Raw genomic sequence first — 24,112 nt, 5'->3', positions numbered from 1 at the left:
ACCAAAACACCTCCCATAGATACCATTAAAAAGAAATCCAACCAGGTGCTCAGAATACCTAAATTGGCTCCTTTAGATTCAATTCACTTAAACAGAGAAAATATAAATAGATGTGTTATACAGCCATGATTGTGATCTCTCTAGCGAAAGCATTCAGAGAAATGTTATATATGCCAGTGGAACATGTTAGTGGTTCTGAAATCAATCAATTAATCTTTTTTTATAGCAAAATTCAGCTCAATGTGCTTTATAAAGTAACAAAAAGCACAGACAAACAAACAAAATATTAGAAAATTAAAGAATAACCACACTGATAAAGGCAAGTAAGAATAAATTACTGTAATATAGTTAATACAATCAGCTATAATCAATACCAAAAGGCAAAAAGGGTGAGAAAATATAAAAGACAAAAAATAAGCATATTAGAACAAGTAGACAGAGTTTCAGTGAGTTAAGCATAAGTTATTTCAGAAAGTTTCGAGCTCAGTCTTAAAAACAGAAAGGCTGTTGGCATTTCGTACCAGACTGGTAGCTGGTTCCACAGAGGAGTAGCCTGAAAACTAAAAGCTCTGCATCCCAATTTGGACATGGAAATTCTGGGAATCACAAGTAGGCCTGCAGCGGCAAAGCAAAAAGCTCTTGAGATGGAGCAAAGCCATTTAGAGCTTTATATGTGGTGAGGATGATTTTAAATTGTATTTTACAATTCACAGGAAGCCCATGTAAAGAGGCCAAAATAGGGAAAATGTGACCTCTCCTGGAGGCACCAGTCAGTACTCTAGCCGCACTGTTTTGGATCAGCTGAAAGATTTTCAGGAAATGATTTGGACACCCAGCTAAAATATCACTGCAGCAGTCCAGCATAGATGAAATGAATGAGTGGAATAGTTATTCAGCTTTGGGAAAGGATGCTCTTTTTGGTAATATTATGCATATAAAAGGAAGCTACTAGACCTTATTTAATGCGTGAATCAAAAGAAAAAGTGAGAAAGAGTGACTATATGGTTTGAAATTGAATCTGTGATTTTTAGGACAATGATTTCAGATTTGCCTGGGTTCATTGGTAGAAATTACAGACGAGTCCGTAATTCTGTTGGAGACCTATGATCGATAGCACCATGGAACCTACCACTAACAAAGGTTTGTGTAAATCATAAATCATAAACTATTTGTAACTGAATGCTGTTAAGCATTGTTTTCTTCCAGGTCAACTTACATCCACAATAAGTGTAAGATCAATACACTTATTTACAAAAGAGGGACACTTTTTACAACTGTAGATGTGTGTCTGTGTGTGTAGTTGTGAGTTCTGATCTTATGGTCAAAACTTGTGATTCTGTTAGCTCAGGTAACTGTTGGTTCTTGTCCTGTGCTATAGAGCTACAACCGTCCCATCTTGTTTTACAGAGTCCCTCTAATGAACTAGCCCAGTTTGATCTCCTGTTCAAAGTGTTTAACTGCTCTCTTCTCTTTCTGTCCCTTTTCTTTTTCCCAGAACAAACAGTCACAGCTGTGGTCCTCACTATTACTGCTGTGTGGATACAGTGATCAACAATACAAGGGAGGGAGACAGGAGGTCTGAGAGCGTGTGTGTTTTAGAGACAGAAATGTAGAGAGAGTTTCTGGGGATATGCCCACCACATGGTGCCTCCAGATGTGTGTGTCTGCGTAACCTAATGTAGACCGGGCCTTAGGGTACTGGGGATGGCTGAGAGTGTCTCTAATGAGGGAGGTAAGGGAAGGAGGAGTGCGGACACAGGTGTTCTAAATGAGAACGATGAAAAGGACACAGAGGTTTGTAGAAACTCACTTGCATTTATTGCCCTTTTTTGTGTGTTTGTAAATCTCCCATCCATGTTTTGAACAAATGTTAATTTTTAGGAAATCATACACTACTCTGTTTTTTTTTTTTATCTACACATTGAGGAAGAATCCTCACTGATTCTATACAAAAGCAGTGTATGTACTGTTATACTGAATTTGTTATACTGAAGGATTGCATTGGGGGTCTGTTGGTTCTCTTTCAACAAAACCTCTCTAGGGCTGTGACATGGAATCTTCATTGAATAAATCCTAATAACTTCAGTGATACCCTGAAATCTTCTGACAACCCTATAAAAATGTCCACATCATGAAATACTTTAAATCAGTACCTAATTGAGCATTTTTGGTACATACCAATAATATCCAGCTACTCTGATACACCATCCAGTGACTCCACCTTTATGTGTCATGGTAGCATCTGGCATTAACATTTTGCTCAGTGAATAACGTTGTCATGGTAATGAGTGGGCTGTGCCAGATGAAAATAAGTTTTGGTTAGTGTGTCATAATCTAAATATTGCAGTTTTGCTGAATACCTACAACATATGGTAACGTCATATCCCAATTTTCAAGAAAGAACTTAAAAGACTATATCATAAGATGGAATGTGATGACTTTATGTTAGTTAACAAGCTTCGCAACAATTCTTTAACGTGTTTTTGAGGCATCTCAGTAGAATGTATGGTAAATGCACCCTGAACAATTCTGAATAACTTCATCTCATCAAAGGCTCAGACACTCGTGGCGTTCCACAGGGGTCAGTCTTTGGCCCTGGCCTATTCAGGAGCATAGCATACGTTACAGTTTTTATGCACATGAAACTCAGTTGTACATGCTGATAAAACCAACAGATCTCAGCAGCCTTCTGACATTTAATTCTGGGTGGTCGAACATTTCCTTAAATTCAATTATGCTAAGTTGGAAGATAATTCAAATTTTTTTCTACTCATGCCTTGACAATTGTGATTTACTATGCTTGGGTATCAGTCAGGGCTCCCTCTGTTGTCTCTTTTTAGTTCATTACTGGGATAAAAAGGCAAGATAACATCAGACCTAATCTTGCCTCACTCCACTGGCTCCCTGTTAGATTTTATATTGATACTTAAATATCACAGCTTAACTTCAAAGTCTTAAATGGCTTTGTATTAATTTTTTTAATTAAGCCTTTTTCACAGATGCACCGAAGTGGAGGGATTAGAGCAGTCCACAACGTTTGCTTTGGATTACTTCCACCCATTCCTCCAGTGAAATCTCCAGAGCATCAGTGGGATAGACAACGTGCAAATGTTGCTGCAAATATTTTCAGAGTATTTGTTGCCAATGGACTGTCTGTGTGTAATGGACAATGTGGCAGCTTAGTCTCAATTTTTCTGACCCGTTTACCTCTTTCCACTTGCTCCATGTAGTACTGATATTAACACATCAATGGTCATCAAGGAGCCTCAAACCTTTTTTTGACCAGTTAGAATGAAATCGCAGTAATTTCCAGAGTGTACTTTGTGGATGACAATACTTTTCCTCTTCTGTCATCAAACTCCCGCCCGCAGCCCCTCCCTTGCATTTTCAGCTGAGAGAGCGCTTCTCCAGCAGAAAGACTCCTGCTGTGAAGTGCTTACGTTAACAGCAGCTGCAGAAAAAGACCACACTAAATTGGCCACACTTTCTCCTGAACATTTCCCGTGGTCATGTGTGAAAACCGCTTTACTGACCTGGAATGTCCCCTGGTATGAGAACTATTCTCAGGTCACTGTTCATAACAAAGGGAGATTGGGTCTTTTTCCATTAAAGCACCCCCCCACCACCACCCCCCATCTAATGACTCTCTATCCACTGAACTCAGGCACACTAGGTCTGGAGTTAACTTCCTTCCTTAAAATGTTCTTCTTTGTGAAAGCCTTTGGTAATGTCTGATATATTTATTACACATGTCATTATCATAATCTTGTGCATATCTGGCCCAGCTCACTGTATCCCTTCTTGGAAAGCACTTGTGACATTGTTAGGAAAGGTGCTATACAAATAATACTGATTATTATAAAACCTTTTCACCACAAAATTGATCACCTTTTATTCATATTCATGCAATTGTAGTAGAAACGCCATGCAAGCCGGCCACCTAAGATTAGGAGCAGCTAAATTCGGAAAGAAAGAGCTGGAGATTGTAATCGGTTGGAAAACCAGTCTACCACTTGAGTCTCATGTGTAAAGCTTGCAAGTTTTTAAAACATTTTTTATGTGTAAATATCCAAAACATACTATGGCAGGTTAACACCAAATACATAGCAAACATCCTCAAATCTGTGTTTGGCTAAACAAACAAGTAGAAGGAGTTTCAGACATGTCCTGATTTAGTCCTCAGAGGCTTAAACCACTGTGCCACGCAAAGATTAAACATATAAAGTAAATACTCACATTTATACACACACTTACACGGATAGTCCGAATCCCAAAAAGTAAAAACATCATTTTCATAATAGCATGTTGAGCAAGCGCTCATTTATAGCTGTACTCTTGCAAAACATGAAGCCATTTAAGTTACACATACCTTCAACCCTAAATATCAAACCCAACAAGATTCCATTTTAGAAGTTCTCAGGGATTTCTTGTTGTGATTTCTAAAAATAAAACGGAACTAAAAGGAGTAATGAGGCAGACTTGGGCTTTTATAATGCAATAAATACTAATGGGCCTGCCTCTGTGAGTTCATCTTAAATGACTTGTCTGACAATCCTGCAAGCTGCAACAATCATTTAACAATGTTCTAAAGGTTTTTCAAATTTTGTTTCTCTATTCACTGATATTTATTTTGCTAATGAACCTATCTCAGGTGAAATAAAATGTCAATATATCTTCAATGCTACAGGCAGCTCACACTAAGGCAGCCTGTCAGTGACAAGCTGAGCAGAGCAATATATCTAAGAGGTATTTTTACCTCAGCCCACACGCTGAGCAAAATGCCAACTCTTGGCCTTGAGAAACACACACTTGCAAAACGACAGACGCACATGCGGACACACACCCTTAGACACGACAGGTCAAGCCCAGCCAACCGCCGTAGCAGCCACAGAACATAAACAACTTTCACACACTCTGTGAATCATCTGAGCGTTTCAGTGTAGTTTTAGATAAATATATTCTGCCACATATACAAATATATACAACCATAATTATTCGCCGAGACCACAAATGACCGTGACTGGAAGTTAGTTCCCACAGTTTCAGCAGAGTTGCAGCCCAGCCCTACAGTACTGGGAATCCAAAGCTCAGTTTACATTGCAGACGAATGGGCTGTGAGTGAAGAGTGGAGGGTGCTCAGTGACAGCAACCAGTGGTTTGTTGCAAACTGGAGCATTTATGTTCTGCAACTGAAACTATTTTGAGCCTGTGAAACACAAAAGGTCATCTGAGAGGAGAAACCAGTTTCAACAATTCTATGCTAACACCTCCTTTAGTCTGGCGTGCTCACTTTGACGTTTCTATGTCCTTTCACACACACACTCACACATACACACTTCCCAGTGGGCAGCAGCTGCTGGAGTGCTAATCTCCATTAGCTACTGAACTGGCTTCTATGGAGCCATCCATGTAAAAATCTGTCTCTCAACCTTCTCACACCTCCATCCAAGTGATACACCATGACTGTCACAACAAGACATATTTTTCTCTCATATAGCATCTTTGACATATTTCTCTGTGGCAGCCTGAGCCACTCTTAAGTAGAACTTAAGCAGTTTGTGATGACATGCAAAACATGCCAGAACACACCATTATGCATTGGCATACATATCCTTTGTCAGACCAAACATGTGTCCTTGTACAATATTTCAATGCAGATCAGCAGAGTGAGGAAAAACAAATGAAAACATGACTTACAGTCTGTAAAGCTTTGTCGTTCCCAGGAAAAGGAGCTCTGGAAACACGACCAGATTATTCCGATTCAGGCGCCTGTGAAAACACAACATAATTTAACTACATAGTTCTTTCCAAAAAGTGTGGGAGAGGTAAGTGTATGTGTAGAACTAGCATTTCATTGTGAGATTTGTGTTGCCCGATCACCATATTAATCCACTGCTGTGATTTTAATGCAATTTAAGAGCAGTTCGAGGAGGTATTAGAGGCAATAAGGGGAGACTGATGGAGATATTTTTCAGACAGACACGTTCATAGATGGAATTAGAAAAAAAAATACTCTCCATGATTTAAGAGGTACAACATGGCTGCCAGATGAACAGTGAACCTGTGAGAGATGAAGGGAACGGAGTGGGAGGAAGAAGAAGGAAGGGGTTTGGATGAAGGGGGGTGAAGATGGGGGACGTTTTTTTTTTCACAAAGACGGAGGAGAGGAGACGATGTGGGAAAAACAAACAGGCAGTCTGGCCGGGCTACCGAATGTGTGAAAAGGACCCCACTGGGTAAACAAGGCCCTCACAAGGGGAGAACCCACAACAACTCATCATTGCACGCACACACACACACACGCACAGAAGAGTTGAGAGAACTCGGGTGAGTTTAATAATCTGGGTGCGATCATTTAACCCCTGTTGAGTGGAGTAAAAAGGTTTGTGTGCCAGTCCATGTGTGAGTCAGAAGAGAAGGAGGCAACAGAGTGACACAATGAGAGACAGTCTGCTGAAACAGTTTAACCCTGACACACACATCCACACACACGATGTCAGGCCGAACGACGGATGCTGTGTTGGCTGCTACTAGAAACGAATAAAGAGAGGGCAAAGAAAGGAAACACAGAAGAAACAAGAATGACATAAAACTAATAAGAAAAGTGCAGTCCTGCCTAACAACCCGCATTTTGCATGATTTATATATGCAAACCCATATCAATCCGACAAATACCACAGAATCCGCTCCAACAAAACTCTAACTCCCTTCAAGAAGTCAAAAACCTCTCTCTCATTGACTTTTTTTCTCATAACCTCTGTCTTTCACCTCTTTTTGCCTCTCCAGAAACTGTTTTGGATTCTCCTTAAATAACACCAGCCACTTCTCGTCCATCTTCCACCCAAGAGTGCACAGATATGTGAACATGCTTGCGCACACTCAAACAGTTACATCAGAGGCTGCTAAAATATTTAAAGTCCCTTAGAAATGATGTTTCTAAATTATTCACTCCTCTTCCGTTAACACTGGCTCTCACAGCTAAGAGCCCCACATGGTCCCGCGGAGAGGCCCACTCCCCCTGCAGCTCCTGCCCAGCCATGAGCACCAGTTAGTGGGCTAGACATCCCCCTGGGAGAGTATGCGCGGACGGGAGGTGGAGAGGAGTGACGATGCCAGAGAGGTGGTATGAGCTCATCCTCTTAAAATAGTTCTGGCCTGACAATGCCGTCAGACTTGGAGACTCGGAAAATTAAGTGAAGGCTCAGAAATCAAATCTCGTCCGCTTCATAGCACCTCAGGGGTGCCAGTGTACTTAAATGCATTTTATTGATTTGATAAAGTATCAGTCCAGTTATTTTGTATTTAGCTGGTTTTTAGTAAATAGTCTTCTCGTGCACAGTGCACACAACCTTGTTCTTTGGGTTTAGTTGTGCATATGTAACAAAGGTCATAGATTGTTATGGTAAAAATATTGTATCACCTCTACTGTATGCTCCTTTAAAAAAAACTTGGTCTGGTTAATAAAGACATAAAATGAATATCAACTCTAACCTTGCAAGTTACAACATGCAATGAGAAGCTACAGTGAATAAGCCTTTTAGTGATCACAATTAACACTTTCACTATTTATGAATGCATTGATTGTCTTACTACTGCAGCAATATTGAGACACATAGATATCTAGACTCTGCAATAGAGCTTTTGATCTTGACTTTTTACCAGATGTGCCCAGATGTAGAGGTTTGAACATGTAATTAGTATCAACTTACTCTGAAAGCTACAATACATCCTGCTAGACTTTTTTGTTTGTGCTCACACCTCCAGTGGGAGAGAACTGATCTAACAGTCAATCTACCAGAAGACAGCAAGTTGAAAAGTCAAAATCATCTTGCACATCCTTTGTTACATATAGGATGAATAAATCGATCCTGTTACTAAAGCAGCTTAAATATTTTTTGTAACAAGGTGCACCATTTATGAAAGCAAGCATTTCCAAGGCACATCTCCAATAATAACGTTGGCTCAAACTGGTCAATTCTGGCAACAGTGGATGAATAGAAAAACAGACGAGGAAATAACTGAAAAGACCTAGTTGGAAATACATACTGTAACAAGCTTAACAGACCGCCAGAGTTGAGCAGAAATCTTCATGTCATGTAAATAAATAATTATTTGAATGATATGAAATTTTCATTCAAATAGATTCTGGTTGCTGTATGAGTAGAACTGAGTAATGAAGAGTGCAACAGAAAGATGAGGCCACATGAGGGCTGTACAGGTGAGAAGAGGAGGAGTATTGCAAAGATAAGACAAAGATTAAATTAATAAATAATGCGCCACAAACAACAACAGCAATGTCAGAGCTCTAGTTTGATTTATCCTGCTGCTAACAAAAAGTTTAAAGTTTAATAAGGCCTCAGATTATTCTTAGAATCTCAATTTTTATTTCATGTTGTAAAAGCCAGCCTGTAAATTGCTGGTACAACATATTTCAAATTTATTTCATTCTTAAATCACTTAAAATGATGCAACTTCTGTCTGAAAATCCAAAGACAACTGGCCTGGGCTAAGCCCTGAATGTTTCAAAACCTTAAAACAGCCCCTGGGTACAACCAATCACTGCAACTTTCTGCTGTCTGGAGCTGTCTGGACGAAAAAAGGAAGTACATTCTGAATAACTCTGACTGAAGGAAGAACAGTAGTGTAAAAGTAACTTTTATCTAAATGACCGCAAACCATGATTTTAACATATAAAGCCAGCAATGTGCCTGACAAGGACTTTGTGTAAATTTATGGTGCAGGGATTGGGGAGCCAAGCCAACCGCTACTCGGAAAGTAGCCAAAGAGGAGCACATTTTCACCATCTAAACAAACTCAAACTCAAAACATTTCACAGCGGTTCTGTGTAACACTGAGTTACAAAGATTACGGACCGTATTGCAAAATGGATGTTCTCCGGTCCAAATAAAAAAGGCAAGTCAATGGTAAAGTAAATGACTGTTTGGTGCAAAAATAAAGTGGTGTAAGAATTCACACTATAGAATTTGCTCAAATTGCTTGCATTTTTTTTTTTTTGGTTGGAGTTGTTTTAGATGGCATAAAAGTCAGCTCCTCTCCTGTCCCTCTCCAAACTGAGAGCCCTTCTGTCTACTGCGAGTAAGACAGTTACTACTCAGATACTTCACACAACCCCATTAAAAAGCAATTTCCCTTTCATTCAACTTTCATTTAAAGTTGAATTCAAAATGTTGTGAGTGTGCATTAGATGAGTAAAAGTACAAATTTCTTTTCTGATTTGAATAACTGTTCAACTAGGATACTCTCCTCACACTCTTCTGAGCTTGCAGAATTCCTTCCTTTCAAATATGTTTTCAGTTTTTTTAATTGTTGGACTGAGCATCAAGCAGAGCCTCATGCTATGACTTAGAATTTGTAGCCTGAATTAGTTTCTACTGCCCTCCCCTAGCTGAGCCTTCATGTTTCTAGACCTGAAGGAATGCATCTTTGTCTTTTGTGGGTGTGTGCATGCAGATAATGTAAACAGCTACTTTCACAGTCATTTCTAATTTGTCAGTCTGGCTGAACATGAATGAAGACTGTGCAGCCAGTAGTCTGAGGTGTGAGGGTGACTCCAATGAGTTAAGGTCACACTGCAGTGTGGTGATAATCCTTGCAGTCATAAACAGATGCTGGAAGGCCACAAACCACACAGTAAACACACTCATTCTGTAAAGCATGCAGAGTGTGCCACAACTTTGTGCACGCACACACAAATACTCACACAAACATAAAAGTCAGAAACACACACGCAGACACAGGCTCTGTGCATGTGTGGTAGTGCAGGTTTGCAGACTCAGAATGGGAATAGAATAACAAACTCCCTCAAACACCAAATATCCCTCCACCAACGCAGTTACTGCTTTAATAAACACTTTGTACCAACAAGCTATTGCAAGCACACACATTATAGTTATAACCAAGATTTTTGTTGACATTTCAATGACCCAAAGAAACTGACTTGCCTCCAAAACGCCTTCGAACTGAGCACCGTGTTTGCATGCGTGCACATCAGGTTCAGCAGTTCATGTTTTCGGTTCACAGCTTGTGCCTCTGAAGTGAGCCAAGATCCATTATGAGCTGAAGATTTACACTCTCTAATCTGATCTGTTATTTTAAAGCTAATGAAAGATACAATCTCTGCCTCAAAAGACAGAAATGCAAAAATTCCGTCTTATCACCTGACCAGTAAATTCCTTTGTTATCAGCCGAATTTCCCATTGCATTGAAGAGGTATTTTCCTCTAAACTTTGCGTGAACCAGCATTTACCAACCAACATGACTAATGTCGACTGTAAAAGTCTATCTCCAATTACATTTGTTTTTCTTGACAGGAGTGCTGTAGTGAAAATGTCTTTGTGTCTTCATAGATAATTTCAAGCTCTGCTGCTCAGTGTAAAAAATATAAAGTTTTAAAAAAAAAAATCATTGAATGTTTGCCATGAAATGATCGAATAATGTTATCAGACACAGGCTTTAGAGCTAATCTCGGGCTCTTCTTTGAAGTCCACCTTCGTTATCTGGATTTTCTTTCACAATAATCTTTTGCTTTTGCATAAAAACATGATCATTTGGTTGGTGCTTTTTTATTTAGGTCGTAACCGCTTCTGATAGACACATTTCAGTATCTGTAATCACTTTTGTAATTAGTTTTACATTCAAAGTTATCTCCGATAAACTGATCATTCAATTAAAGGTTAATTATCTGAGGCTTTAACTGACTTCTGTTCTGTGAAATTCTTATCTCACTACCTGCAATATCCGTTTCATTTTCTCCATGTCTCAGAGTGTTATCTCTTTCACTCTCACTGACTTTGAATTGGATGGGTGCTATAAACCAGTCAGATGTGAATGAAGGATAAGAGGATCAGGAACTCTTCTCTTTCCTACTTTGCACCCACAGGGTGAGAGTGAAGAATGTATGACATTCCTATGTACACAGGATAATAAGCTGAGAGCCAGATGGACGAATAAGGAGCAAAAATACGAGGCGAGGTTAAACAATGAATGACAGAGAAGCAAAAGGCGTTACTGGGTTTGGGGGGTGCAAAAATCAAGATAAAACCAGTACTGACAGAGCGCTCTTGTGTAAGGGAATGTGCATGCATATGGATATATGTGTTTATGTACATGCACGTGTGTGTTGTGACATGCCTATTTCCCATTCACCTCCTGCCTCCAGGCTACTGGCCCACACCTGACCCAGCCTTGCCCAGCCCCACAGGGCCTGTTGCAACAGAGGATGAGAAGGGGAACCGTTTTCTATCTCTGTGGGGGGCAGTCACTGTGGATCCATCAGTCCAGCTTAAGGCCCTCTCCTCTGGGCAGTGGTGCCCAGCAGGGCCCTTCCAACCCCCAAGAGGACAGAGGCCTTTGAAATGAGCTCCCAAACTCCAGACTCCAGAGACGTGTCTTTGTCTGGCAACAGCGGGGGGGCATTGATGACTGACTCCATCTTAGTGTCTGTGAACATGCCACGCTAAAAACGCCAAATTACAGTTAAAGACTCTCACAAGGACAACAGAAGACAGCCATGTTGTGTCAGAAAGTTAGTCAAAGGTGATTGTTGCTATTAGAGACGAGAAAGAGCATTGTCATTGCTGTTTAATGACTAAACAACTCTGTAAGTGCAAGCCTGTGCTGAAGCCTGTTTTTCTGATATGTGTGATATGTATCTGTGTATGAGAGAAGGCATTCACCAGTTTTCACCATCTCTTTGTATAACACTGTCAAAGTTCACTATTAAATCCAGATAATATGCAGTTAAATTTCTTTCTCTGGGCAGGAATTCCCAGAACTGCTTAGCTGAACAGAGCCCAGCGTTGCTTGCATGAGAAACACTAGCAGATTCCCTATAGTGGTCTACAGAGCTTCCCTTTCTGTCAACAAAGAGCCGCTATAGTGCAGCAGACAGCAGAGAAAAGCCAGACGTGATAGGGCAGAGACAAGAGCAGCTGAGGAATCACGATGTTCTATCCTCTTCATCCCCATGATTTCTGAAGAATTTACCCAAAACATCTATCAAAAAAAAACTACCTCCGTTGGATTTTGTACTATGTTTACTGTGTGCCTCTAAAGTTTTCATGTTGTTATCCCTGTATGCATACAAGTATGTTTGTTTTTTAAATTGCGCGAGTAAGGAAGGATTTTTACATCTTTGATTAAAAGCTTGTTACTAAGGCTTCTCACATTCTGTCACGCTCTACTGCGTTCTAGTCTGTTGTTGGCCACAGCAAAAACACGCACTTACATACACATGTATATGACTCCATTTGACTTTATAAGCTGCACCTTGCTAACATAATTGCAGTCTGATCTGAGAAAGCATGCAGCAGTGAGTTACCCCTTCATCAAGGTTATCCTGTTGACTTTGTGAGAGCAGAACATTCAACTGGTAATGTTAAAATGTACTGAAGGATGACAATCTGATTGATCAAAAGACTAGAAACACAGCTAGACGTCACAAAATGCAAAGCAACATCTGCACATTAATTAGTGTGAACAAATCTGGACATTATAGCATTCAGAATTTTAAGAATTAATGCAGGACTGAATTAAAGTACATTAGCACTCTGTTCTAGCTCAGCGTTCCCAACAAACTGGCGACAAATTTGCAGCTCACATGAAGTTAAGTTGACAGTCACACAATGGGCATATCACCGGTCAGGGGGTACACATACCCCCTTCTTTCTTGTTCTTTCTTAAACACACAGACTAAGGACTTAATTATGCCATAACAGCCTTGGGGTTAGATACTAACTGGCATTAATTTCAGGCTATCACCGTTATAATATTATATATATATTATAAATTTACTATCCAGTGACTCAACCTTTTATTCTTAGACTGACACATCATCAATAAGCAAGTCGGGTTAAAGGATTTGAAGACACAGGGAGGAATATAAAGATGTAGCTACTGCTTTCATGCAAAACACAAGGAGTTCCTGACTGGATTGACAGGTGCGAAATCATCTTTTTTGTGTGACTTCAGGCCATGCACAGACAACTGTTGGACAGTTGTGTAAGGAAAAGATCATTCTACTTCCATCCAGAACAGTGGTCCAATATACATTTTATTTGGACTTATCTAGATTTTTTTCAGCTAAAGTCAGCCTGTATGAAGTTCAAGGCAACTTATGCCTGTAAATCAATCAAATAGAAATAAAGAAATGGCAAAAAAATGCAATGGCAGTTGCAAAACAGCACAGCCCCAGTCCAAAATTATGGAATCGCCACACTTAGACGTTCATTAAGCTTTTTTATATTACAAAAACTTAAACAAAACAAAGACATGATGAAATACTTTTATTTAATAGCTAAACATTCGGCCATTTGCAAAAAATAAGCCTACAATTTTTTATGAAAACATTTGTAGTTTTTGATGATGATGTAATCAACTTGCAAAGTGCATTTCTAAAACAAATACTTGCTCAAGTCTAAATATGCTAAAGAGAGTGCTTATAGAGCCAACGAAATGAAGAACAAATGGGCAAAAACAGGAATCAGTGTTTGTGACCGAACTGTAAGAAACTGACTGAAAGAAACAGGATTTACATCCAGAGAAGCCAAACATAAACCAATACTAAGACCTAAACAGAAGAAAAGATGTTACAGTGGACTAAAGAGAAGCAAGCATGGACTGTGAGTCTTTGGATGAAAGCGATATTCAGTGATGAATTTGCATTGGGAAAAGAGATGATGCCAGAACTTGTGTTTGGGGAAGGTCTAATGAGACATATAAAGATGACTCAAGAGTGAATGCACAGGTGCACTCTAAAATTTTGGACACTTTTCATCGTCCATCAATTGAAAAGAGGGTTGATGATGCTGAGATCATTTCTCAGGATGGCAATGCATTAAGCCACAAAGCAAAGAGTATTTGAACTTTTCTTCAGCTCAACTAGATCTCACTTGATGAAAATGTATGGCAGAAATGGAACAAAAATCCTGTAGAGCTGATCGATTGACTGCTATACAAAGAAGTTGAAACCTCATAGCTGAAGAATGTCCTCAGTCCTCTTGTTTGGTTGCTGAATGAACATCCTCCAAGCACACTGATTCCACAATTATTTTCCAAGGGTTGCAAGCGTTGAATAAGATCACATTTTTCATATCTCCACAAGCACTTTGTCATACTTATAATTGTACACAAAGTCCTACACTTTACCAAGCACCTGACCCGAAGCACAAGCTGACCTGTTGAAAATCTGTATTGTGAACTAACTACGTGAAACACACCAAATGAAGGAATGCCTTTTAGAGGAAAAACTTTCATTTTCGAACAATAACATGTTGCGAACTCTGAGAATCTCTAACAAGGAACATAAAGCAGTTTGGTGGTCCAATACTTTCTTAAATACTGTACGCCACATGTGGTTAAATGAAAATGAACATGTTCGTTTTCTTGGCAGATTTCTGTGAATGCATTCATTTGTTTTCAAGAATAAGCTCCCAACAATGTACTTACATATTAATAAAGAATGTGATTTAAAAAAAAGAGAGCCACTGAGTCGACTCAACAGCTTTACTCACAGTCTCTCCAGCTCCTTCAGGTCCTGGAAAGCTCCTCTTTCAATAGTGGTGATTTTGTTCTCCATTAACTGCCTATGAGAGAAAAAGGAAGAGAGTGTGAGACTGAGAACCTGACAGAAATGAAGGAAAAGCCAGTAGAAATTAGAGTAATGGCGACACATAGAACGTGAGAATTAATGATACCATGAAAGGCATGAGAAGGATAGATATAGATGGATCGTTTCACAGATAAGAGAGAGAAAAGGAAGGAGGAGGAGAGAACAGAAGAAAGGCAAAGAGAGGGGAGGGTTGGAGAAGATAGGTGGCAGTGGGTGTGAAAAAAGAAGACAAACAGACTGGTGGAGCAGGAAAGTGATCGAATGTTAAAACAGCAAGAGCGGGAGAAAAGACAATCAGCAGCAGGTCGATAGAGTCTCAGAATTTACTTTAAAAGTGGCCTGTCAGTTGGGCAGAGACTCATCTATCATCCAATTTACTCTCTATCCAACCACATAGCTGTGACCACTCATTCACTTACACCAGCACAACTACACCAGGATCACTGTGATGACCAAGTCAAGCAACAACGCACACATTTTAAATGCTTTGTACAGGGCCGTGTTAAAAAACCACGGGCCCTGGGCCCCCACTCATCCAACCCAGAAGATTGAGACACCAAAACAACAAATGCAAATTATGTTGTAACTTATCTGCATCTCCATTATCTTACAGATGCTTTACATAATTTTGCATCACTGTGTAGTAATTTTGCATGTCTTTACGTTTGTGTTCTTGTCTTATTGTGATCTCTGTTTAAATTTATGGGGTTGCTTTACACCCTAATAATTTTGGGTGGTTTTGAATGTCTTTGTGTTGTTCTTTGGTGTCCGATATTGTTGTTTCACCTCTGTCTCTCTTTTGTTTTTTTTTGTATTTATTTTTGTGGCCGTTTTCTTTTAAAAACCCCAAGCCAACATTCTCAGACTGTCATCTACCCAGCCACATCCACGATCTATTCTCGGTGGAAACCACAGAGATAGAATCTCTGCAACAAATCCTGGGTCTGTCCCGAGGCCACCACTCAGTGGGACATCTGACACACCTCCTCTGGGAGGCAAAGAGTAGTTCCCCTGAACAGATGCCTGAACCAACTCGACTGAGTCCTTTGGATACAGAGAAGTAGCAACTCTGCTCTGAGCCTGTCCTGGATGCCTGAGCTCTTCACCCTATCCCTAAGGGTGAGTCCAGCCACCCTTCACTTTGGCCACTTGTATTTGCAGTGTCATTCTTCCGGTCACTGCACATAGCTCCTGACCATAGGTAAAGGCTGGATCAGTTTGCGTTTTGGCTCAGCTCCCTCACCAAGACTGACCGATACAGTGTGAATCATAGAAGATGCTGCCCTTTTCTGCCTGTCATTTTTCCACTCCACTCAACCACCACTCATGAACAGGAACCCGAAACACTTAAACTCCTCGACTAATGAAGCAACTTATTCCCAACTCAAAGTGGGAAATCCACCCTTTTCCGACTGATGATCAATACCATTAACTGGGATAATTTCTTTTTGGTTTCTTTAATCCCATTTTGGGTTTTTAAAATCTTTTTTGAGTGACATTTCAACATATTGTGTCACATTTTGGCCATTTTCCATGTCTTTGTGGCCATTTTATATCCTAATGTTTGTTTTGTTTTTACTGGTAATTTTGCCACTCCTTATTCGTGTCACATGTGGATTGTCTTCATCTCTTCATTTTTAGTCTTGCTGTTTGTTTTTTTTGTCTTTTGTGTGGGGTAAGATTAGGGCCTATCTGAAAAAAACCATCATATCAGATATAAAAAATGCAATTTTGAGGATGTTTGCAAGTAATATTTTTTTTTTTACTGAAACTGAAATGACGGAGAGTAAGAGCCAGTTGAAGCAGGTGAACGTGCACACACGGGAACCAGCTAAACTGAAGAGTAGAGGACGCACACTCACACACACACATATAAACACACAGACCTAATTAAGGATATAATCTCTGGAGGAATTCCAACAATGTGTATTCCTTGCCATTCACTTTTAGCCAATGAATGGCATGCGCATACACACAAATACACACACCCACACACAACATGCGCAGGCTGTTTTAACAGTGTAGGTGCAGGGGAACTCTTAACCAAGATTAATTTCAGGTAAGAAACCTGTTCTTACTTGACTCTATCCTTTCCTTTCCTTCCCCTCCACCCTTCCCTCCCTTCCAGCAGCTGCATTCCTCCCTCCGCGGTTAGGCTACACCTAATGACCGCTATCTCTTTCCCTTCTTGCCCTCCATCATTTCCTCGCCAGCACGTTAATCACTCCAACACATGGGCCCCGGGGCCCAGTGGTTAAAATAAACCCCGCCTGACACTTCCACTGGCAGATTAACACGACAGCATTAACAGGTGCCACACTGCTATTCTTTCTAGACACACAGTGGCTCCGTAGAACCACTGCTCCCCACTACTGGATGCAGTGCTGCATGCGGCAGTTCTGGGGCTGCTCAATGCCGAACATGATCGGACAGTTAAACCTTTGTGTTGGAACAGGGTGTTTTGGGAAGGGGGAGAAAGTTGCTGTAAATGCGTGGAGCTGTTTGTCAGAGTTGTGCGTGAGAATACTATTTTACCCTTTGCATCTGCGAACAGAGAGAGAAAAAGCAAGAGAAAGAAAAATAATAAAACAGCCACTTACAACACTCGCAGATGCCTCAGTCCTGCAAAATCCGCCTTGGTGATTTTAGTTAGGTTGTTTGCATTCAGATCCCTAGTAAGAGAAATGGTTGAAGATGGGATTGTAACAACAATAGAAACAATATTCTTATTTCTAAAATGACTTGAGTTGATACTGAAGAGGGGCTTGTTGTAACTTGGTGAGTCGAAGCCACACTGAATTGTCATTTGAGTGCTAGTGAACTGAGAGGAGCTGCGGCTGTTGCACTGTGCTAGGCAAATGTTAGTTTCGTCATAAAGTCTGATAGTGCTTGTTCAACTCAAAGCCCACTTGTCCAAATCCGTTTTTGATTAACTTGCTGGTCTCAAGACAAACCGATGTGGTCGACGGAGGCTGTGGTAATGCAACAGTGCTAAACCACCAACTCGACCACAGCTGAGCCCAACTTCAGATCAGCGATCAACAGTGACGTGTCCTGACATTAAATACAAGCTATAGTGTGTTCATCATTTACATGACAAATCCTAAACTGAATATCAGGTGGATTCAGACGCGTTCACACAACCTGAAGTGCAGTTTTGACACGTTAGTTCCAAAATCTACAGCTCTGCGGTATTTAGATGTGGTTCCAAAAGAAAAAAAGATCCCTTCTTACTTCAGCGTGCCATTTAAGAAAATTAATTAAAATTTTTTTTTTAAAAATATTATTTTGAGATCGCAGTCTGTACCTTCTAATTTTGAGTAGCCAATCAAATATCATAAGGCGTGATAAATTAAACTCTTCAACCACTTTAAATAACTTTAGAAAAGTCATGGTCCTGTGACCACATACAAGGTCAAGACGTTGTTATTCAGTAGCCTATCAATGACAAACACAGAGATACATCACTTTCTTTTTTTAGGGGGGATTATAGTGTAATGTGATCAAACAAAAATATCAAAAGTCCAGTCCTTCGTACTTACAGTCTCTCCGTGTTTCGAGGTATGTTTCTGGGCACGCTGCGGAGTCCTTGGCCATGACAATCCACTGTGGTCCCGGTACAAGAGCACTGGGCCGGGCAGGGCTGGCTGTCCGTTCCGCTGGACAGGACCAAGACCAATACCGTCACCAGTAGTCCCGGCACAGTAACCGAGGAGCGACAAGGGCCAACGGGGCACAAAGCTCCCACCATCACTGTGGCAAGTCGGGGGCCAATATGAGAACCACAGAATACTAGGGCGTTAAAAAATAAAGCCTCGGAATCCCCGAGGGTGCTCTCCAAACTCTGCACTCAACGGGATGCTGTTCTCCTTTTCGTCGTCCTCTCTTTGCTGATGCGTTTTTTTCAGACTTCGCGTTATCGATTTACATTTGGGTCCTCTTAGAAGTGTTAAGAGTGTGAGGCAGGAGTTTGGTCCCACTGAGCTGGAGGTCGACGAGATGGTTGACCGACTCTGTGGTTGCGCTACAGCGGCGCAAAGTTCCACATGTCCCCGGCATGCGGTGCCCAGATCCTCCCGGTGAAATCTGTCTGCGTGCGTAAATGTGTGTGCGTGGGTCCAAGCCAGTGAATGAACTTGATCCTTGATCTGATGCAAAGAAACACTCTTAAGCGCATGCACTTTATGTATGTACACACACTCCAGGTAAGGCTGTCTTGGTTATTTATTCACAACACGCGTCCGGCGCGGAAGCAGCGGCAGCGCCGGGTTCTTTCAAAAACTCACCGTAGCGGAGAGATATTGATTCCGATGGTATAGGCTGTCAGTTGGCAGTCGTTGACAAGGCTGCTGTCAATATGTGTGGCAAAAAACCTGTGAGACACCAGCGCGCAATACTATAATCCAACTCTGCGTGGTGCGTCAAAGCGCTGCTCTCGAGAGTGTGTGAGAAGGAGAGAGCCAGACGGGAGCGGGCACGTCTGCTGCAGCGTCTGTTGAGGCTCTCTCTCTCTCTCTCTCTCTCTCTCTCTCACTCTCTCTCTCTCTCTCTCTCTGTGCTCTGTGTCTCCGTCTGTCTCTCTCTCGCTCTGCCTTTCACACGCACACACGCGCGCACAGATTTGGACACAAAACGCATTGCGTATTCCCTCAACGTAAAATCAGGTTTCCAACTGGCCGTCGGTCAAACAGCAACAGTTTGACCTCGGAAGGGGACTCTCTTCTCACTGCAGTGTCCCGGTCACCTGATGCCCTATTTAGCTGGCTTCGGGAAGATGACGGAGTCCCTTATTGAATATGATCAAGCAGAAAAATAAAAAATAAACAACTCCAGATCCGTTGTTGAACCAACGATGAAGTTGTTAATGAATAATTAACAAAGTGAATTTTATTAACTGAATTATCTCCAGTCATCATGAGTAGCACCAATTTTAATTTATATTAATAAACGATGCATGTGGTGATAGTCTCAATAAAGTAAGATTTAAAATTAAGATTGGACTTTCAGTCTAAGCAGACTCTCCAGTTCTCCTATTTCTGTGTAAAATTGTTGAGTCACAACTAAGTTTTTTTCACATATTACCACAACAAAATAGGAAATATCTATTGAAATGTGCAAATCTGAATGGAAACAGCTAGAACACATAAGCCAATAACAGAGTTTATGCAGTTCTATCTTGAACATTATTATTTGATACAATCACCCTTATTCTTCAACACAGCCTGAACTCTCTTAGACAAGCTTTCATGTCATTTCTTTAAACAGTCTTCAGGAATAGTTCTTGAAGGCTTCTTGAAGGACACCCCAAAGCTCTTCTTTGGATATTGGCTGGCTTTTGTCCCGTTTTTTGTCAAGATGTTTCCACACTGCTTCAACAATGTTGAGGTCTGGCCTCTGGAGAGGATTTAACACTCCATAAGACCTGTTGCCACTGATTTTCAGTCCAGTTCTTGTGTCATTTGGCATACCCCAGCCTTTTCTCCTTGTTTTCCTTCCTGAAGAATTGCTTCTTGACAGCCACCCTTCCATGGAGACCATTTCTGATGATTTCTAGATGGATCAGCTGAAGGCCCATGACTTTCTCAGGTCTTATGGCAGGTCTTTGCTGGATTTTTTTCTTTTTCTGAAGAACATCAGACAGTTATTTCAGGCCAGTCACTTCTATTTTTAACCTCTGCTAATCCAGTGTCCTCATCGTTTAAAGAAGAGACTGTACACCATGATGAGGCATTTCAAGTTATCAGCTAATTGCTCTCTAGGAATCACATTGTTGGTTCAAATTGTTTAAAAAAATGAAATGAAATGAAATAACTTATTTTCTACACATAACATATAACACTTGGCTATATGATTTGTGTAGACACAGTGATGGTTCAGCCTTTCATTTAGGACTTGTTTATACTTAAATGATTTATAGATCACTGTTAAGTGGCTTAGCAAACAAAAAAACTGGTACAAATGGTCAGATACAAGGACAGGTATGAAAATGATTTAAAAAGCAGCCAATATCTAAAGAAAACTTTGAACAACTTTAAAAAAGGTTCGAGAACTGTTGCTAAAGATCACTTTAAATTATTACTAGAAAGTCTGGCTCCTTGGAAGCAAAATATAAAGAGATGGAGAGCGTCTCAACACTTTTTTTGTGTCTTTGTATCTGTAACTTTCTAACTCTTCTTTACTATTTTGTAGACGAAAGTCTTCACATTTTCCTTGTAACAAAAAGCAACAATTAGAAGCATGTGGTTATGTAAATTGCAAGAAAGGTAAAATTACATTTTGCCTTTCAAGCGTTCCACATTTCATCTATTCTCCTAGCCCCCTCAACTGTTCAATCAACGCACAATACTCAATAATAACACAGTTATACGGTGTTTCTTGAGTATTCTTTGTCAAGCCCCTTTGTTAGAGCTCCTGTAACTGAGATCTAATGCAATCTAATTATAGAAGTGGTCTCTGATATACTTCTGCAACTTGACTGTAGTCTAATTGTAGCTAATACAGTTCACTGTTAGTGTCCAGCAACTAAGACACACACCTGTCTATAAAAGTTGTTTGTCTATGTCAGAGTTAAAAGCAAGCCATGAGGCTGTGAAGATGTCTGAAGAGGTCATGAGAGGACAGGGCTGTGCACAAATCTGGGGAAAAATACAAGAAAGATTTTGCAACATTTCATGTGCATAAAAGTACAGTACAGTCTCTATTAGATTGTCTCCCTAGAGCTACCTGCCAGGCAAATCTTACAATCAATCAGACATATTACCAACAAGCTATTGGTTAATAGGAACAGGATCCAGTGTTCCAGAGTCAGTTGTATCTAAGGTATAGTGACATTTCTTTTTTTTTAATTGCTCAAAATAAATTACAACATGTCTTCAGGGAACAGGATACCTTGTTGGAGTTTGCCTAAAGATTTCTGATTGACTTTAGACCACAGGGAGCAAAGTCTTTTCTTTCGATGAAACAAAAACTGAACTATTTGGCCACAGTTCATAACAGTATGTGTGGAGGAAACCAAACACTGAACATCACCTTATTCATGCCATCCCTTGATATTAGTTTTGAATCACTCCTAAGCTGAGACTCCTGGCTAGAAGTTTTTTAGCTAAATAACGTGCTCTCTGAAAGGATTGTTAGAATTTTTATGAATGTGGCCCCAAGAGACAAGTCGGCATAAAAGGAATAATGGAAGCAGAACAATTACAGAGCAGTCCAAAAGGGAAAACCTTTTCCAGAGGGTCCAGGCTCAGGATCTCAAGGTTTACATTTCAAGAAGACTACAATCCAAAACAAGCCAAGAAAAAGAACAATGGCTTTTGGAAAACAATGTGTATGGAGTGGAGCAACTAGCTAGAGTCTGAACCCAGCAGAGTGTCTCTGAAGAAACCCAAAAATGAATATGCACAGACACTCCCGATCTAACTTGGCTGAGTTTGAAGGTTTCTGCCAAGAAGAACAGGAGAAACATCCAAAGGAAAGGTGTGTCAAGTTTGTAGAAGCATTCTCAAAAAGACCTGAAACTGTCATTAGAGTTCTGAATACTTGTGCACATAGAAACTGTGTCTGGGTGCTCATTGGTCAAGTGGTAAGGAGCATGTTGGCAATGCTTATTTGCAGTCATCGCCGGTTTGAGTCCCAATTGTGTCAATCTTTCCTGCGGTTCTTTCTCCTCTCTTTCCTGTCTCTCTCCACTGACCTGTCCATCAAAGACAAAAAATGCCCCAAAAAATCATGAAGAAAAAAAAAAGACACCGTGTCTGTTACTTTTAAATAAATTTACAAAACACATCAAAAACTACTTTTTGCATTGCAGGAGGAGAAAAACGAACTGAATCAATTTTAAGATGAGTGGTTATTACACACTCACTCACGTACACACATAAACAGTGAGTTTTTCTTGAAGTGGTAGATGGGTTTTTGACATGTGCTCAAAAGCATGAATATAGAAAATTTTCCATTGGCATTGGGCTACTGGTTTAGATTTCAGGACTGAGGTCTTATTAAGGTACTGGCCAGTTGTTTATGCTGTTGAACCTCTTCCCTCCTGGCAGCTTGTTGGGGTGCCCTCATAATTTAAACTGTTTAAATGTGTTTATCAGATGTATTCCCTAACAGTGGGGAATTTTCTTCCCATTTTATTCTAGGCCATTAAACATTATTGTTTTAAATGTGTTTTATGACTAAATTTATTCAAGTTGATGGGATAAGCTCACCACTGTAATCCATTTCTTATTGGAGAAAAATTGCTGAATTGGGAAAAAACAACAACAACAGGAATATAGTCATACTTGTTCATTAGATTTCAGTGATGTATAAATCTGAAAATGATAATAAAGCTGCAGTGAAGCTTGTCCAACTATCCCTGTCTCTCTTGAACTCCTTTCTGGCTCCCAAAACAGATAACAAACAACTATCAGTGATTGTAATACTGATGTGGATTCACCTCTCACATACATACAATATCCTACAGCCTCACACAGGAAATAGAGAGTTAGGAAATACATCCAGCAATAAATTCATAATCTGCTTTTTTTTTTTAATTCTGTGAGGAGAAATAATCAATGAAAGATAGAATTAATCAATAAGGCAATGAAAACATGAGAGGTGAGGGTAGGGGAAGTTGAGGAAACATTGGGAGGGTTATTGACCGTGGTGTGTCTTAGTTGAACTAGAGGAAGTGGATGGGAGGAGTGCGAGGGTGACCCCTATCTCCTGTAATATAACAAGGCTTCAGGGCACATTGCGTGTTTAGACACAGCCTTATCTGACCCGACTGCTCCTTCTGACAACATGTTTCCATCACTTCAGAGGACACTACACTGTCTTTCCCTGAATTCCTGTTGTCTTATCCCAAGCATAACCCTCTAATTTTAAACTACTTTGATATTTACTGATTTATGTTGGGGGACACAATTTTTTGTCTTTAAAACATTTATGTGAACACATCAAGAATAGTCCAAATCCACACATACAATTACACCCAAGAGAGAAGCTAAGATGAGTCCATGTCAAGCTGAAAGATAGTTTCCCTCTTTATTGGTAACAGTGTAATCTCAAGAAACTTGCTTGCAACTGCATCTGCAAGTAGTTAGATAAGGATGAGAGGCAGAGCTCATTACTATATTATTTGAGGACACGGTCCTGTCTTTGTTGTTCTTATAACTTTTCATAAATGTACCTTGAATTTCCGTTGGATTCCCTGCCTTGCATTAAATGTTGTTTTAAAAAGTCATTAGATGGATTGTCTTAATATTGGGTGGTCCCATTGACAAAAGTTTTCATATAACTAGTGAAAAACAGCAACATTCGTCATATGCAAAAACTTTCCCACAGACTATCATGGTTCAGAGAATAACGGCTGCGTCCTGTAATAACTTTGGTATCTTCAGACTTTGCCATTTTGCAGCATATTCAGCTCACTATAAATTTTGATTAAAGTCCAGAGACTTGGCTAGCTGCTGACATTACCTGGAGTTTACTGCTAAT

General features: G+C 40.2%; 1 protein-coding gene across 2 annotated transcripts in view; it reads right to left on the bottom strand.

The window, feature by feature from the left end:
• The window catches only part of slit2 (slit homolog 2 (Drosophila)), a 97,258-nt gene extending 78,174 nt beyond the window's left edge, over nt 1-19,084 (bottom strand). Inside the window, exons 1-5 of one of the 2 annotated variants that reach the window (XM_072383253.1) lie at nt 18,916-19,084; nt 18,172-18,777; nt 17,230-17,301; nt 14,532-14,603; nt 5,698-5,769 (exon numbers count right to left, since the gene is read on the bottom strand). In XM_072383253.1, coding sequence (XP_072239354.1) covers nt 5,698-5,769; nt 14,532-14,603; nt 17,230-17,301; nt 18,172-18,380 — 425 coding nt within the window. In that variant the 5' untranslated portion in view covers nt 18,381-18,777; nt 18,916-19,084. Of the gene's footprint in view, nt 1-5,697; nt 5,770-14,531; nt 14,604-17,229; nt 17,302-18,171 lie in introns of both variants that reach the window. The other variant, XM_072383254.1, reaches the window with a different exon arrangement.
• Between the last annotated feature and the right edge of the window lie 5,028 nt (nt 19,085-24,112).

This window comes from Leuresthes tenuis, unplaced genomic scaffold, assembly GCF_036924035.1.
Source record: "Leuresthes tenuis unplaced genomic scaffold, fLeuTen1.0.hap1 SCAF_4, whole genome shotgun sequence".
Taxonomy (NCBI): Eukaryota; Metazoa; Chordata; class Actinopteri; order Atheriniformes; family Atherinopsidae; genus Leuresthes; species Leuresthes tenuis.
The sequence above is the reverse complement of the archived record's forward strand: the minus strand, read 5'-3'. Positions and strand labels throughout refer to the sequence as shown.